This window comes from Natator depressus, chromosome 3, assembly GCF_965152275.1.
Source record: "Natator depressus isolate rNatDep1 chromosome 3, rNatDep2.hap1, whole genome shotgun sequence".
In the NCBI taxonomy this organism is placed as follows: Eukaryota; Metazoa; Chordata; order Testudines; family Cheloniidae; genus Natator; species Natator depressus.
The window spans coordinates 147,208,385-147,223,623 of NC_134236.1; the positions used below are offsets into that span (position 1 = coordinate 147,208,385).

The window sequence follows — 15,239 nt, forward strand, 5'->3', positions numbered from 1 at the left end:
TGTCTAAAACTCTGGATTCCAGAGGGAATACTTACATAGAAAGATACTACTCTATACATACCAGAATGTGGCCCTATTGTTTAACTTTCATTGCTACAGATTGTAAGTTCATCTAGAGCTTTGGATGGGTGCATTTGAATGACATAAGAAAAATAACATCAAAAAGAAAATCGTGTTAAACAACTGTTTTGAATAGTTTAGGAAAAGAAAGAAAATGGAAAATAGTTTGTATGAATGTTATGAGATACTTGTATAATCAAAATACTCATTCCTGTATTTCATCATACTTACTGGAAAATTGTTTAGTGTGTCACCAAAAAAAAATGAGGTTTCATGTACTATAGCAAGCTTTTCTCAAAATACTTTAATGTAATTATTAGATGTAACTGCACTATGCTGGGTAAATAAAACCATATAAAGTTATAAACAGCTAACTTGCAAAACTGATATCCAACCAATAATCTACAATGATAAAGTATGAAGCCTGTAACTCTTATAGGACTTGTTGTGGAAATTGTTTATAGACAATTTCAGCTTTCTGACTTTGCAGAAAACCAAAATACAAACAATATTTCTCCATTATTCAAACTTACCATTGGTGGCTGTCAGCGCTCATGGTATCCAGCTGAATAGCTTTTTCAGCTACAATTTTTCCTGTAAAAGAAAAAGATATACTAAAGCATCTCTCCATCTTAGATTAAGCCAGGAACTACATTATGAGATAATATATTTTAGATATAAAAGAAACCAATCTGATTTTCCATTTAAACACAGAGGGATATTGTAACATTATGGATTCACAATACATACACAAATGTATTTTTTATCCTTTTGTTTACTTAGGATAGTTCAATTCAGATGCAACCAACTGGTTTTCAGTGATGTTCTGCTTTTGACGCAGGAATGAAGAAATTAAGCGACTTGGCCAAATTCACATTTTGAGTAGGAGTCCAGATGATGAGCTTGCTGTTTCTAAAGCCTTAGCTGTAACCAATTAAGCCACAGTTTTTATTATTATTATTAAAAATAAACTATAAAAGCAAGAGGTAAAGCAAACAATCCTCTGTCCTGGTGGAATTAAAAATAAGTTACTGTGCCAAGTCCGCTTTAGAAACAGTTCTCTCTGAGCCTCTTCCCAAACTAAAAATAATTAAAAAATGCTGCAAGAGACTTCAGAACTTGGAACACCCAGCCATTGCAGGATAAATATCTGAACAGGCTGTGATGCCGCACTGCTGATCACATGAATACCTCTGACCCCTTTCACATACCACCATTGCTTCTCATCTCTCCCATCAACAGGTGCTAAAATTAATCACAAGCAGCAGCAAATTATGTGAGATCAAAGTATATTTTTATTATTATTTTATTATTTATTTTTGGTAGCTCCAGTGTGCTGAGCACTTTCCAAACAAAGAAGGGAACATCCCTGCCCGAAGGAGCTCACCGTACAGACAGACATGTAAACAAATGGACAGCGAGTAAGGGGAAGGGAGTAACAAAGATATACTTGTGTTAATATTAAACACATTCCGAGCTTGTAAGTTATATCCAAGTTAGTCGTGAAGCAAGACAATGTCAGTTAGCAAGTTTCTTATAGGAATCAAGACAGAGATGAGTCTTCACAAGAGATGTGATGGCAGACAGAGTAGGTACCCTGCAGAGCAGCTCAGGAAGGACACTACATGTGTAAGGATAGCAAGAAAGAAGGCATGGAGGTGTGTGTGTGTGTGAGAGAAGCTGTCAAATGAGTGGTCCAGGCTGGCATCCCTGGAGCAACAGAGTGGGTTAATGAAAACTCAGAACAAGACAAAGAGATAAGTACGGAGAGGCAGGATTATGTAGGGTTCTGAAGGCAATAGGGAGAAGTTAAATTTGATGCAGGGGGAGCCAGTGGATGAGGTACAGAGGGAGTGATGTAATCAAAGAGATGGGCAAAGAGGATTATTTTGGTGGCAGTGCGTTGTATGGACAGGGAGGGGGCAATGGGGATGTCAGAGAGGCAAGAGAGAAGAATTTTGCAGTAGTCGAGGTCAAGACAGCCTGGGTGAGAATTTCTCATTGAGAAAGGAAGATGCTAGAGGTACTGAAAAGGAAGAGGTAGCAGGATTTAGATACAGCTTAAATGTGCAGGACCAGGGAGAGAAAGCAAATGACGACCTCCCAGTTATGAACCCGAGGGATGGCCAGGTTGGTGGTGCTTTGGAAAGTTGCAGAGGAAAAATGGAGGTAGTGAGAGGGGGGAAAAAAATCAGGAATTTAGTTTGGACCAGTTTGAGATTAAGCTGACAACAGGACATCTAGGAAGAGATGTTGGATACACAGGCTAGGTGCAGTGGATGCAGCATGTTCTGCTTTTCATTCTTTAGCACTGCTTCTAGTCCACAGTATTCCCAGGCTCCCGAAAGAGCCATATTCAGCCCTCCTCACCTGAGATGGGGTTACTAAACTGTGGGGCCGGGGGAGGGTGAGCGGAGAGGAAACCCTGGACCCCCACCTTTGCCCTAGGAAAAAAATTGCCTTAGTCTTGGCATTTATTTAGCTGTCATCAGGCTCTTGATTCTTTTTATTTTAGTTCTGTGTCAGTCTGGCTCACATTTAAGGATTAAAAGCACTGACTGGAGCCAATTCTGACTGGCAAAACCCCCTCTAATCCAGTCCTGGACCTCTTTTCAGTAGAGTGAAACTAAGTGCTTGATGCCAAAACGCATGGCAGTTTTATCATGTGAAACATTTTCATCAAAGTCTAAACGCTATCCTTATAAAACCAGATTACAAATTGCTTGGACTATGACATTTCAGGGAAAAGTACCACTAAAAGTTCACAGTATGAGTCTTTCTACAATAATCAGGTGTCATTTTATCTAGCCAGTTTTTTGCTCCCCCTACCATTAGCAACATATTTCTTCTTTTCTTCAACCTCTGTAGTCATCTCAAACATATCTCCATAAGCTCGTGCAAGTCTCCAAAGAAACCCTTCATGGTTTCCATACTGAAAGGAGAAGGAAGAAGCAGATATATTAGACCATTAAATTGACCAAAATGTAAATTTAATTTTATACAGTTTCCTTGAATAATAGTTAAAATAATTTAACACATATTTATTCTCTCCCCTCGTTCCCCTCATTGAAAGATGGTGAATCTTGGGCTATTTTTATTCCTGCCACACTGTGTTTATTATGTTTGGAGAGCAAGATAGATGAATTTTTCCTCTAGGAAGAGAAGATAAATATTGGGACACTTAGCTGGAACCCATGTATTAGGTCTGTTCAGGTTTTTTTTCCTCTTTTCTTTACAAAAGGACTTTCTATAACTAACTGTTCATTATTACAATTAAAAAGGTAATCCATTATACAAATATCATGCAGTAAGCAATTACAATGTTTTCTTTGTGCATGAAATAAAAGTCTCATCATACACTCACAGTAAGTATCATATCTACCAGTCTGACAGCTATTTTCTACACTTATTAAATGAGGAACACTATCAGAAGCACTAATATATGCCTAACCAGAAGAAATGTATGAAGAGTGAGCACTGTATTGATTCCTGCACCTAAAACTCCCTGTGATTTCAATGACAGCGTAAGTGCTGAAAGGTCAAGCTCACCTTAAAGGAAAAGTCCTGGAGCAGGGATAGTAAGTAGGCAGACTGCGGGCCAAATTCGGATTAACAGACACTTTTTAACGGACCCTGAAATCTTTTTCTTTACTTATCATCATTATTGGGTTTATTATTATTATTATTTGCTCTGGAGTCTGGACCTTGACTATACCTTGACCAAGAAATTTGGACTTTGGCAAATAATAATTGACTATCCCTGAGAATATACCAGACAATTGTAACTTTCTACTCGTTTTTCAAATCATTCTTTAGAATTTAATAGAGAATTATATCCCTCTGTAATGGGGTGTACTGGGCCTTTGTGGCCCCCTGCTGGAGGTCCTGTGGTCCTACTACACCCTGCCATTGGAAAAGAGCAGCAAAGGTGGGTCCTATAGGCCTGCCTAGACAGGCTATATGGAAGGAGCCAAGCAGAGCCCAGTAGACTCAGATAAAAGAAGCTGCGAGACCTGAGCAGGTCAGTTGCTGGTCGTGACGAGAGAAGCAGGGAAGGGTGCTCCTCTCGGGTCACAGGAGCTCCAGAGGGAAGCAGAAGGGTTCTGTGGTATTTGCATTCAGAGAGGAGGAAGAGGCTCTGAGAACTTCACCTCTGAAGTATGAGAAAAGGCCCAAGGAATAGCAGCAGCAAACTGGAGGGAGCAGTAAGTGGCTGCTGTGTGTTGGTACCTGGAGTAGTAAATGGATCTGTGTCCCCCACCAGCAAGTGCTGGAGTGGCCTAAGCCCTGGAAAGGGACACAGCTAGTTTAAAAGTCCAAGAAAAGGGACTAGATTTAAAGGGCCAAGAAACAGGGCCCAGATGAGGGCAGACCAACAGTCCTCGTGTAGCTCTTTACTAAAAGCCCAATAAAGAGGCTAGACTTAAGGGTCCAGAGACATTGCTGAAGACACTAATAAGGACAAACTGGTAGTCCTTGTTGGAACCTTGTTACCCAAAAGGGGTTCATTCATTCATACGGACTGTGAGACGTGGCTGGAGAGCTGAGCCACTGAAGACCCACCAAGAGAGGTTGACAACCTACAGACAGGTGCAAGAAAGGCCCACAATACCACATCCAGCCACTAGAAGGCACTCGAGGCGAGTGTGCCATCATACCCTCCTATAGGACACTTAAAAAAACTACACACTAATGATCACTCTATTCGATCTTATGGGGCAGATCCTCAGGTGATGTAAACTGTCATAGCTCCATTGGCTTCAGTGGATCTCTCCCCTATTGGTTTTTAGTGTAATTTCGATAAACACTTGTTAAATTTCTTTAGACCCCTATTGGTTTCTTCACTATTTAATTCCATAGGACTTTTCCATATAGACAAATTTAAGAGCTGGAAAAACTATGGTCTAAAAAAGTCCATGCCATGTCTGTTCCTTAAGAAGCTGTAACAAACTGGAACTTGATATATTTTAACTTTAGTGCAAAACAAAACAATTAAACCTTTACAGCTATCCTAATAAAAATACTGATGTGATGATACTTTGAAAGAATTTTTGTTTTTAATGTCAATTGTTGTACAAAACCTTCTATTCTTCTGTACTATAGTTCTAATATTTCAAAGAGTTAAAAACGATGACATATACAGTAGTGAACCTAGAGCCAGGACCATGAAAATAATTGTACATTTATCCCTCAGTACCTTTTCCTCTTTCTCAAGTAACAGTCTGAAGCTCTCCTTTTTATCATCATCTGAACCACAATGCAAACTGTCCACCTGCTGCAGAAGATTAAATAATTCTGTTTCCTTTTCTGGTCTCGCAGATTCTGCGGGTAAACTAATCCATCGCCTTTCTTCTTCGGATTCTCCTTCAGTATCAGTGTGAGCTGTAATATAGCTAAAATTATAGAAACAATAATTATATATTCTAAAAATACTGACAAAACATTCTATAACAATTTGTGCCAGTTCCCCAACTTTAAAAAAATTAGCTCAGTTCCCGATAGTTTCACATTCATTTTACAGTATCCCTACTCTGAACTGGAGAATAGATTCATTATCACTAGCATATTAGGCAAATAATCTTGATGCATTCTGCCAAAGTCTGCAAAACGTGATTGTCAGAGGCATTGCCTAGTGGTTAGAGCACAGGAATACGGAGAGTTCTTATTCTGTTTCTGACACTGTCTCTGTAGTTGTCACATGATCCCGTTACCAGATATGGGCTGGCTACAGAGCTTGCTTCTGAGCAAGATACATAGCAGGTGTGTTCATCATAAGATCCTTTAAGGCACTGCCAGGTGTGGCTGAGGCTAGCTTAAGTATGGTATTTTATGCACAGAGACATCTAGTGCCTGAACCGTACAATACAGTTTAACATTCCATTACAGTAGCCTTGAAAAACTCACTTGACCTCTGTGCCTCATTTTCCCCATCTGTGACATGCAGGTGTAAATACGAGCCAACTGCATAAGAATGTTGCAAAAATCAATGACACAGCATTTTAAAAATGCTTTAATGATGTCAAATGCTATTTACATGTTAAGCATGATCAAATACATCAATATATTTTGTACATTCAGAAGATTAATATCCCACACTGGAAAAACTAAAGTAGTTCACTAACTTCACTCACTGAGTTATGGGAAAATACAACTAAGGAAAGAATCCTATTTTATAAATTGCCAGGCAGAGATAAATAAGTGGCCTTATTTTCCAAAGAGCTGACCAGCCAACAATTTCCACTAACTCCAAAAGACATTTGAAGTTCTGGCCATCTATTTAGGTGCACATACCCAAAAGAAAAAAAAAAAAAGTAAGTAACTGTTGACATCCATTTTTTGAAAATCATGTTCTTATGGAAGAATCTCTTTGCAGTAATCTTTAGAAATTATTTGCTACCAAGCACAAAGCACTCAAAGTTATCATGACCAGAATAAAATACAAATTGCATATTTTTAGTATTTATTTCACACCTTAAGCAATAAATAATTCCCTCAAATTTGCTCAGAACAACCAAAACACACAAATGATTTTATAGAAATATGATCACTATAGTGTGTTGGAAATATAGAGCTAAATGATTTTTGATAGGATTATTTAAATAATCCTGTCTTCAATAAATCATTCTAAGAAAACTACCAGAATTAAAATGACACTGTGCATTTACATCTTGCTTGGATAAGTTAAAGTACGTATGCAGCTGCTTACTGAATAACAGAATTGCCAGATTTAGCACAGTAGTTTCTAAACCTAAATTACCCCACTGGTAAGGGAAAGAAGAGGAACACGAGCTTCTTAGTGAAAAATTGAAAAGCGAAGTATGATGGACTAAAGAAGTGAAATATTCAGAACAGATTTTTATATATTTAGTTTATTTATTTAGAGCTGAATCCTCACACCACTGAAGTCCAATGGCAAAAGTTCCCTTGACTTCATTAGAGTCAGGATTTGAAAGTTGTTAAATATTTACTGTAGTCTGCTAAAACATATTTAAAAGTGCAATATGTTGCTATTATTATTTTGAACTGGTTGTAAAGCTATTGCATATGTAATGGTGTGTATATGACGACTATATAAACCACCAAAAAAGCAGTACATTTTTAGATGCTTCTTTGGCTGTAATGCATGCTTCAGTGCTGAACTCCTCTCAAATCAGTTGGAAATCTTACTCAGGTAAAAAGGGCTGTTTTAACTACGAATTGAAAATGCTTGGTTAGATACTGTAAAGTAGCAATGATTAAATAGTCATTGTAAATGGAACTACATGTTCCGGGAGGACACTAACTGTAAAAGTGTAGAGTTAAAAGCTTTTCCAAACCACATCAAACACCCTTTAAGGTTTGAAGTGTTTGATTTTACTCATGGGAATCAAGGTCTCAGTGTTATCAATGATCATTAACGATAACTAGCAGAAATAACATCTCCTCCCCCATTTGTTTCTTTTTCCCCCTGTAAAAACATTGTCTGTCCAAGGCTGAAAAACAGACTAATAGGATTACTGCAAGATGTTCCCATTAAGCAAAAAATGCCAAGGTCAAGTTTATGCTGAGAAGCACTCAAAAGCAAGCTCAAGAGAACTCCAAGGGGTCTCGTGTCAACCTGACAATACCAAGCATCAGCTCCGGACAGACAGGTCATAAAATACTATTTTTCAGCAACTTCACTTGGAAAATCTGTAAGCAGGTCACAGCTGAGCAATATTTTGTTTTGGAAATTATAACAAGTGAATAAGCTTCATCAATAACAAAACATAAAAATATCAGGGAAGTAATAATGTTCTATGGCCAGATCATATCCCCATCAATCCACATAATGTGCCTTTCCTCACTTCCCAGAACAAGGGAGAAGAACTCCTTTTCCAGTCCACAGCCTGTGCAGGGGAGGAGGGAGGAGATAAGGTGAGTTGGAACAGGAATGGGCAGGTGGTTGCACATCATCCCCCTCTGATCCCATGGAAGTGCATTTAAAAAAAAAAACCTCTCCTAGTCTGTATTAATATTCATATGTAGCACTTCCTCACCCCAATGCTTGTGAATCTTCACAGAAACATGTGGAGGAGACAATCTGTTCCCTTGATAAAGATAAATGACATTGTTCATTTTGATATTGTTTTCTTTTTTTTTTTTCTCCTTTTTTTTTTTTTTTTTAAGTATCTCAAATCATTTCTGACAAAGGAAAAATGCTCGGTATATTATTAAATGAAACATGCTGAAACAATTTTATATTATTAAGGCAAAACCACTGGTTTCTGAGAGCTATAATGTATTATACTACAACTCCATTCTTCCTGAAAAGAGTCACAAGACACTCAATTAGTCCACCAGGGAACTGGGCACCAAAAAAAAAAAACTAGCAGTGATGGATGCTGATAGCCCAGATGTAGTACAGCAATTTTTAAAATCTTCTCCTAGCTTGACCTTTTCACAGTTTTTCAGATAAGTTGAAAACTACTTGTCCCCACAGCAAAACATCCAAAGAGAGTACAATCTATGGCTCTGATCCTGCAAATAGTAACACATGCATAACTTCACACATTAGTAGCCCTACTGACACAGGGCAATGAGAATACTCAAGTACATAATTTAAGCATCTGCTTAACTGTTTGCAGGATCAGGGAACAAATACATTTTGAGTGTCTTTGACCTATGAATTTACTCACTATTCTCTCCCCTACACCTTTATAAGATATTTTAAATATTTTCAGTATGAAAGCATTACATACTAAGAAGGGAACACAGATATTACGACAACTAATCAATAAAGGTATCTTCTCATTAAAGCAAGGATTATATGCAGTTTATCAGTTTGAATCAGAGGCTGTTTTACCTCAAAGTAGAGAATTCTTCCAATTGTTAAATGACAAAGTAAGACAATATTAAAAATTACTGATGTGAAAAATGCTAAAGGGAGCCCAATGACTGGTTTCACTGGAACAAACTAGCAGCCTTTTATATCACCCTGGTTCTAAAAGTTATGCGTAAAGATTGGAAAACACCCGACACATTTTAATCAGGACTAATTTTAATCACATCAGTACTTCCACTGAAGTCAATGGGATTACGTATGTATGTGCTTAAGTACCTTAATGAATTCGAGCCCTAAAGAACTTGCAATCTAAGGCCAACCTTGCAAGCACTGACCCATGTGTGTAATCTAACTTCTCATGTACATAACGTTAGGCTCATACGTAAGTGTTTGCAGGATCAGAACCTAAACTTAGAAATGATCCAGTGAGTGAGAGTAACAAAAGGTGGAGAGCACTATTATGAGCAAGCTTAGATTTCAGAGCAATATGTTTCAGATTCAGGTTAGGCACGTGCACAGCTTCACAATTCAAGTAAAAGGTAGTGTTTAGGGGTTTGTTTTTTTTTTATTATAATTGTGATTCTTATCGGTAACAAAGAAAAAGTGAATCTTAAGGAACAATTTTAGTGACAAGAGGGGCAGCTTTGCACTTAGGTGTTTTGTTATATTGTGTATATGCTTTGAAATTTAAGTAAAGTTATTAAGCATTTGTAAAGGAAAGACTACTGCAAAGAACTATGATGGTAAGGTGTAGAGTATCCACTCAGGCTCAAAATAAAATATATTTTCAGTAGAAAAGTGTTGTTCTACAGTTTCACCTTTGCAGGTTACCTTAGTACGAAAAAAATTGCTACTGATTATTTCAGCCTCAGGTAAGTCTGTATGTTATTAAAACATTTTCCTGTGACAATCAAACTAATAATCCAAGAATATCATAGTTTATTATTACATTAATCTGATCTGATTTAAAAGACACCCTACATATAACTTCAAATACATCTGGGGAATATCTTAGTGCTGAAGTCTAACAACAACTTATACAAAATGATTATTGTTGGTCAAATATATTTGATTAGTTAAATTTACTAATTTTCAGTTTTCAGAGTAGCAGCCGTGTTAGTCTGTATTCGCAAAAAGAAAAGGAGTACCTGTGGCACCTTCGAGACTAACACATTTATTAGAGCATAAGCTTTCGTGAGCTACAGCTCACTTCATCAGATGCATTCAGTATTCATGTTAGATGCAGTCTACTCTACACATATGTAACATTCAGACACAACAGGTTACCATAATATGCAACACCTGTTTATAGAACCATTCAATAACTACCTTTAAAGCCACTAGAAGTCAGAAATAAAAGAAAAGGCATAAATACCGAAAAAGAGCCGTTTTGTATTTCTCTGATGGTATCACACCTTTAGGAGAGAGACAGAGGCTCTCTCTGCGGAATTTACCTACTAAAACACAATTAAACCAAAAGCATGATCCCAGAACTTTTGCCTTCATCACATTAAAGACCGATCATAGAAGCTGGCTATCTATAATGACTTAGACCAGGGGCTGGCAACCTTTCAGAAGTGGTGTGCCGAGTCTTCATTTATTCACTCTAATTTAAGGTTTTGGGTGCCAGTAATACATTTTAACATTTTTAGAAGGTCTCTTTCTTTAAGTCTATAATATATAACTAAACTATAAACTAAATAAGGTTTTTAAAATGTTTAAGAAGCTTCATTTAAAATTAAATTAAAATGCAGAGCCCCCAGACTGGTGGCCAGAACCTGGGTAGTGTGAGTGCCACTGAAAATCAGCTCACGTGCCGTCTTTGGCACGTGTGCCATAGGTTGCCTACCCCTATCTTAGACTGTTACTAAATGCAGGCCTTTACAATTCTACAGTATGTTTAGAGTTGAGTGCAGTCATTCCATGAGGATATTTGCATGGACATAAAGAGAGCTCTCTTCAGAACAGTCTCTAAGTGGTGTAGCAGATTTGTCAATATATGCACTGAAGAGTTGAGAACACACAGTTGGGGCAAACTGCTCATATTTCTTTCCTTCCCTTAAAAGGGAAAAAATTAAATTATAAAAGTAACCCATTAATAAAATTCCACATAATCCACCATGACAACTGGCATTTATTTGCAGCCCTAGAAAAAAGGCCAAGGACTGAATGGTACGGAGACCTCTTGACCCGAAAAGTGGGCCCTCCAGGTCAGGATTTAGATGCATTATCAGGGCAATATTGTGAAATCTGTATTGCCACTGCCCATGTTGTACCTGTTTAAATTTACAGAAAGTGAGACCCGAAACTGAAGCTTAGATTCTGTGTCTCCAGGCCAGCAAATGATGACAGCACTAAGAAAACAGTATACTCACTTCTCAGGCAATAGGGAGCATTGAACACAATTAGTAATGAGTATAACGCACTTTGAAGGGAAAGCACTAAATAACTGTTAGACACAATCGGGACCCTTAAAAAATGATCCAGGAGTTTCTTTTTAAACATCCCATCTGAAGTTGTGGCGATATGGGATGCTTCCATGAGAAGGTCAGGAGCAGAGCTATGCAGGAGCCAGAAATTATGTTATGCAGGAAATTTCAAGATCTGTTTTCATTCTGAATAGGAACAAACCCAAAAAACTTAAAATTTCAGGCAAAATAAATATTTTAGAAAAAATGATTTCAAATCAAACTGTTTCATTTTGATAAAATTGAAACAGTTTGTTCTGATGTTGACCTCTAAAATTTTATATTATAATAGAAAATTAAATTTCAATATTAAAAGTCACGTTGAAACAAAATATTGAACCATCCCATCCCATTTGTTCCAAAATGCTTTATTTTTATTTGTTTTTTCATCAAAATTGAGACATTCCTAGAAGACCTGTGCAAATCAGCCACAGCAGCGTACAGGATCTGGCCCTACTGATTTGGAAAGCTTTATCAGATGCTGAGATATAGAATAACAAGTACACGTGAAACATAAATAAATTGGACTGCTGTTTACAGAACATAAGTCCACATATATGGAATGTTTGCATGCCAATTTTAAAGTGTACTGTGCATGAAATATTTTAGACTCACCCGCCTTCGCTATCTGCCTCCTCAGAACTGGTAGTTTCAGTTGCTCCATAAGGTGTCTCAGCTCTTCTTTTTCTGGTGGCTCTGTGGGAAGGGCTAATCCGACGAACATCAGCCTTCCCTTGCAGCTCATCTCGAACAAGCTCTTCCAGCTTTGGAACAGCTTCTTTAAGAAACTTCACCTCTCTCTTCAGTTCTTCCATATTCAATAGTAAGCCATTCAATTTTTCCAGTATCTGAAGCTGTCTTCTTTGTAAAGCCATCACTGTTCCTTGCTCGTTATGCATTTCATTTTGCAAATCTACATAATGAAATCTGTTGCGTAAATCTAGGAAAGCAGTTGCCCCAGGTTTTCGGATCTTGTGATACCAAACCAGTACCAAGCTTATTCCTGCAGCCCCTGCCATTATGCCCAAAATCAGCCCTTTGTTTTCAGAGTGAGACATTTCTGTTTATCTGAAAATGAAGGAGGGGGGAGAGAATGAAATCTACTTTTTCACTCTGTCAGAATACTCTTACCTTTAAACCATAAATATAAATCTATACCAGCCAGCAGATACGGTATATATTTATGTATCATACATTTATTAGTCTCAGTAGTAATAAAATAAAATACTACATACATGCAATGAGGGCGACAATGTTGCAATGATGACCTTAACTTATGTACTTCCCAGTTTTTTTGTGTTCAAGGGCCTCCGTTCTGCAAACACACTTACGTGTGTGCAGGACTGGGGCCTTCATTTGTAACTTTAATATTGTAGTTAATGTTCTTGGGCGTTTCTGTTTTAAGAGAAGAAACCTGTGTAGTTTGGTTTTATAAAATTCTGTGGTTTTTAAACTACAATATTTTCTAACAACACTTAACATTTACTTTGGGATTTATATTTTCACAGCACTTTACAAATTTAAGCCCTGATTTTACAGACTTTTTTTGTGTAACTTCAGATATGGTCCTGCCTGCATGCACTTAAAAATTATGTACATGCATAAGGGTTTGCAAGATCAGGGTCAGATTCTGCATGTGGATCTGCCCTCCTGCAATGCCCCCAAAGAAACCGTGAAAGTCAAAGGGGGCTACCTTAGTTTGCAAATACGCAAAATACCTAGCTATGGCTCTATGGAGTGGCAGAGCCTGTTTTACAGCAGGCACTTTGACATAGTTTAATAAAATGTCTATTGTGCGTGCATGGAGCCTTTTAAAAAATGGCTTGTATCTTCATAATTTTTAAATTATTTTCAAAGACACTCAAGGATTACCTTGGCGTTTGAAAGTTGGTTTAGAGATTTCCATGCACAAAAGTAGTCGTAACAATTTTTTTAAGAGGTAGAAGCACTATCTTCCCCTCACCCCCTTGATGAAAAACAGCCAAAAGGGACAGATGTCTTCAGACTTCGCAAAAGTCTTCCCCTGCCAGCTGACCCCCAAGCAGGGCACGTTCAGCCCAAAGGGGGGATATTTTATAAAAGCACAAGGGAGTGAAAAGAGGGACAGGTTAGAGGAGCAGAGGAAGATACACCTGCCCCGGCACTGGAGCGTTCACTGCGGCTCTCTCTCGCACCCCAGCCGGGACATGTTAACTAGGGAGCAGAGAGCACAGTCCAAGGCCATCCCGGTCGGCGGCGTCAGGGACCCGGGGCGTGTGACTGACCCCTCAGGCCCCTTCTCCCCAGGGAGCAGGAGCTGGACCCTGCCTGCGGGGTCAGGTGCCTTTGCCGAGCTGGCGCCTTCTCAGCAGGCGGCGCGGGGCGACTCGCCCGGCCGGGTTTCTGAGCTCGGGGCGCGGCGGGGAGGGCAGCTCCACAGCCCATACCCCGGGCGGCCGGGCTGCACCCCTCTGCGGCGTGCGGAGCCCGAGGCACCGCCTCCTGCCCGGCGGGAGGCGGAGTGCTGGCGGGCGGCCTGCAGCCGGAGGGCGGTAGCGGGACCCCGGGGGCCGATTCAGCCCCGGTTACGTACCGGGCAGCGCGGGGGCAGCGGGGCTCCGGCTCGGAGAGGAGACGCGGCTCCGCCTGGGAGGACGGAGCGGGCGGGCGCAGCGCAGGGGGCCGCCCAGGAGCCGCTGAGACCCGGATACAGGTGGGCCGGGCGAGCGGGGCCGCTCCGGGGCTGGAGACTCCGAGGACTGCGGCCCGCTCGGAGCCCGTCCGCCGTGGGGCGGCTCCTCCTTGGCGGCGGGAGCCTGGCGGCTGCAGGCCGGCAGTGCGGAGCCAGCTTACCCGGGGACAAGGGCCCGGGGTGAAATCCCGGCCCCGCGGAAGCCTCCTGCAACCCCCCGTGACTTCAGTGGGCTTCCCCCGGGTGCGCCCATCCCAGCGGGGCTCCTGGAGCAGCCGGGCTGGGTCAGGGACCCAGGGCGGGGACGCTAACGCTGCCCTGGACAGCCCCCTGGCGGAGCAGTGCCAGGCGGGTAACGCCCTTCGGAGCCGCGCTGCTTTACAGGTGGCTTCAGAGAAAAGAAGCGAAAGGGGGCCAGGGATTTCTGCAACAAGGCCCTCCCATCACCTGGGATATATTTTTGATTATTCGTGTTCCCGTAGTGCCTGGGGAGCCGCAGGTGTGGAGCAAGATCACATTGTGCTAGGGGCTGTGTGAGCAGAACATAAAACAGGTCCGTGCCCCAGAGAGCTTACAATCTGAGTATAAGACAAGAGACAGGCGGATTTGGACAGATTGCTGAGGAGGACAAAAGACAATGAAACAGTATTGGTCAGAATGACAGGCAGTGGTCTAGTTGTGCCAGAAGCTTAGTCACTGTAAAGTTTTTGTAGGCATCACAATAAAGGAGGGTTTTGAAGAAAGATAATGAGATAGTTTTGCAGATGTTTACAGGCAGCACCTCCCAAGCAGGAGAAGTGGCATGAGAGAAAGCACAAGGTGCTTGAAAGTTTAACATGTGGGCAATGAAGGCAGTGGTGGCAAATGACAGATGATAGGTCATGAAGGGCCTTGAAAGTGAAGACAAGTAGCTTATGGTGCAACAGAGAAAGGGGTGCCATATCTCACACAGGCTTTTACATTTCACCCTCATATAAGAGCTCTGTAAGGCCCAAATCATGTAAAACACACACACTTTGATTTCAACAGGATGATTCACAGAGGTAAAGTTAAGCATGTGAGAAAGTGTTTGCAGGATCAGGGTCTTAGACTTCAATGCCTTGATCTCTGTGCCCACACAGCGGCCCACTGAGGTTTCACATGGGTGCAGACCCTAATGGAGCACCTTGTAAGAGTGAAGCCAAGTCCTTTACAGTTTGGTCTGAGATTGATACATTTGACACACTTATTACAAGGA

The 15,239-nt window shown here is 40.4% G+C and overlaps 1 protein-coding gene across 3 annotated transcripts in view; it reads right to left on the reverse strand.

Annotated features, from left to right (window-relative positions):
* Window positions 1-14,063, reverse strand: part of RMDN2 (regulator of microtubule dynamics 2) — an 88,413-nt gene extending 74,350 nt beyond the window's left edge. For 2 of the 3 annotated variants that reach the window (XR_012638879.1, XM_074949010.1), the window contains exons 1-5: window positions 13,904-14,062; window positions 11,947-12,399; window positions 5,258-5,453; window positions 2,890-2,992; window positions 594-654 (exon numbers count right to left, since the gene is read on the reverse strand). Coding sequence is in view for 2 of the 3 variants with exons in the window: in XM_074949010.1 (XP_074805111.1) it covers window positions 594-654; window positions 2,890-2,992; window positions 5,258-5,453; window positions 11,947-12,389 (803 nt within the window). In the remaining variant the exon portion in view is untranslated. Of the gene's footprint in view, window positions 1-593; window positions 655-2,889; window positions 2,993-5,257; window positions 5,454-11,946; window positions 12,400-13,903 lie in introns of all 3 variants that reach the window. The other variant, XM_074949009.1, reaches the window with a different exon arrangement.
* Window positions 14,064-15,239: the final 1,176 nt, after the last annotated feature.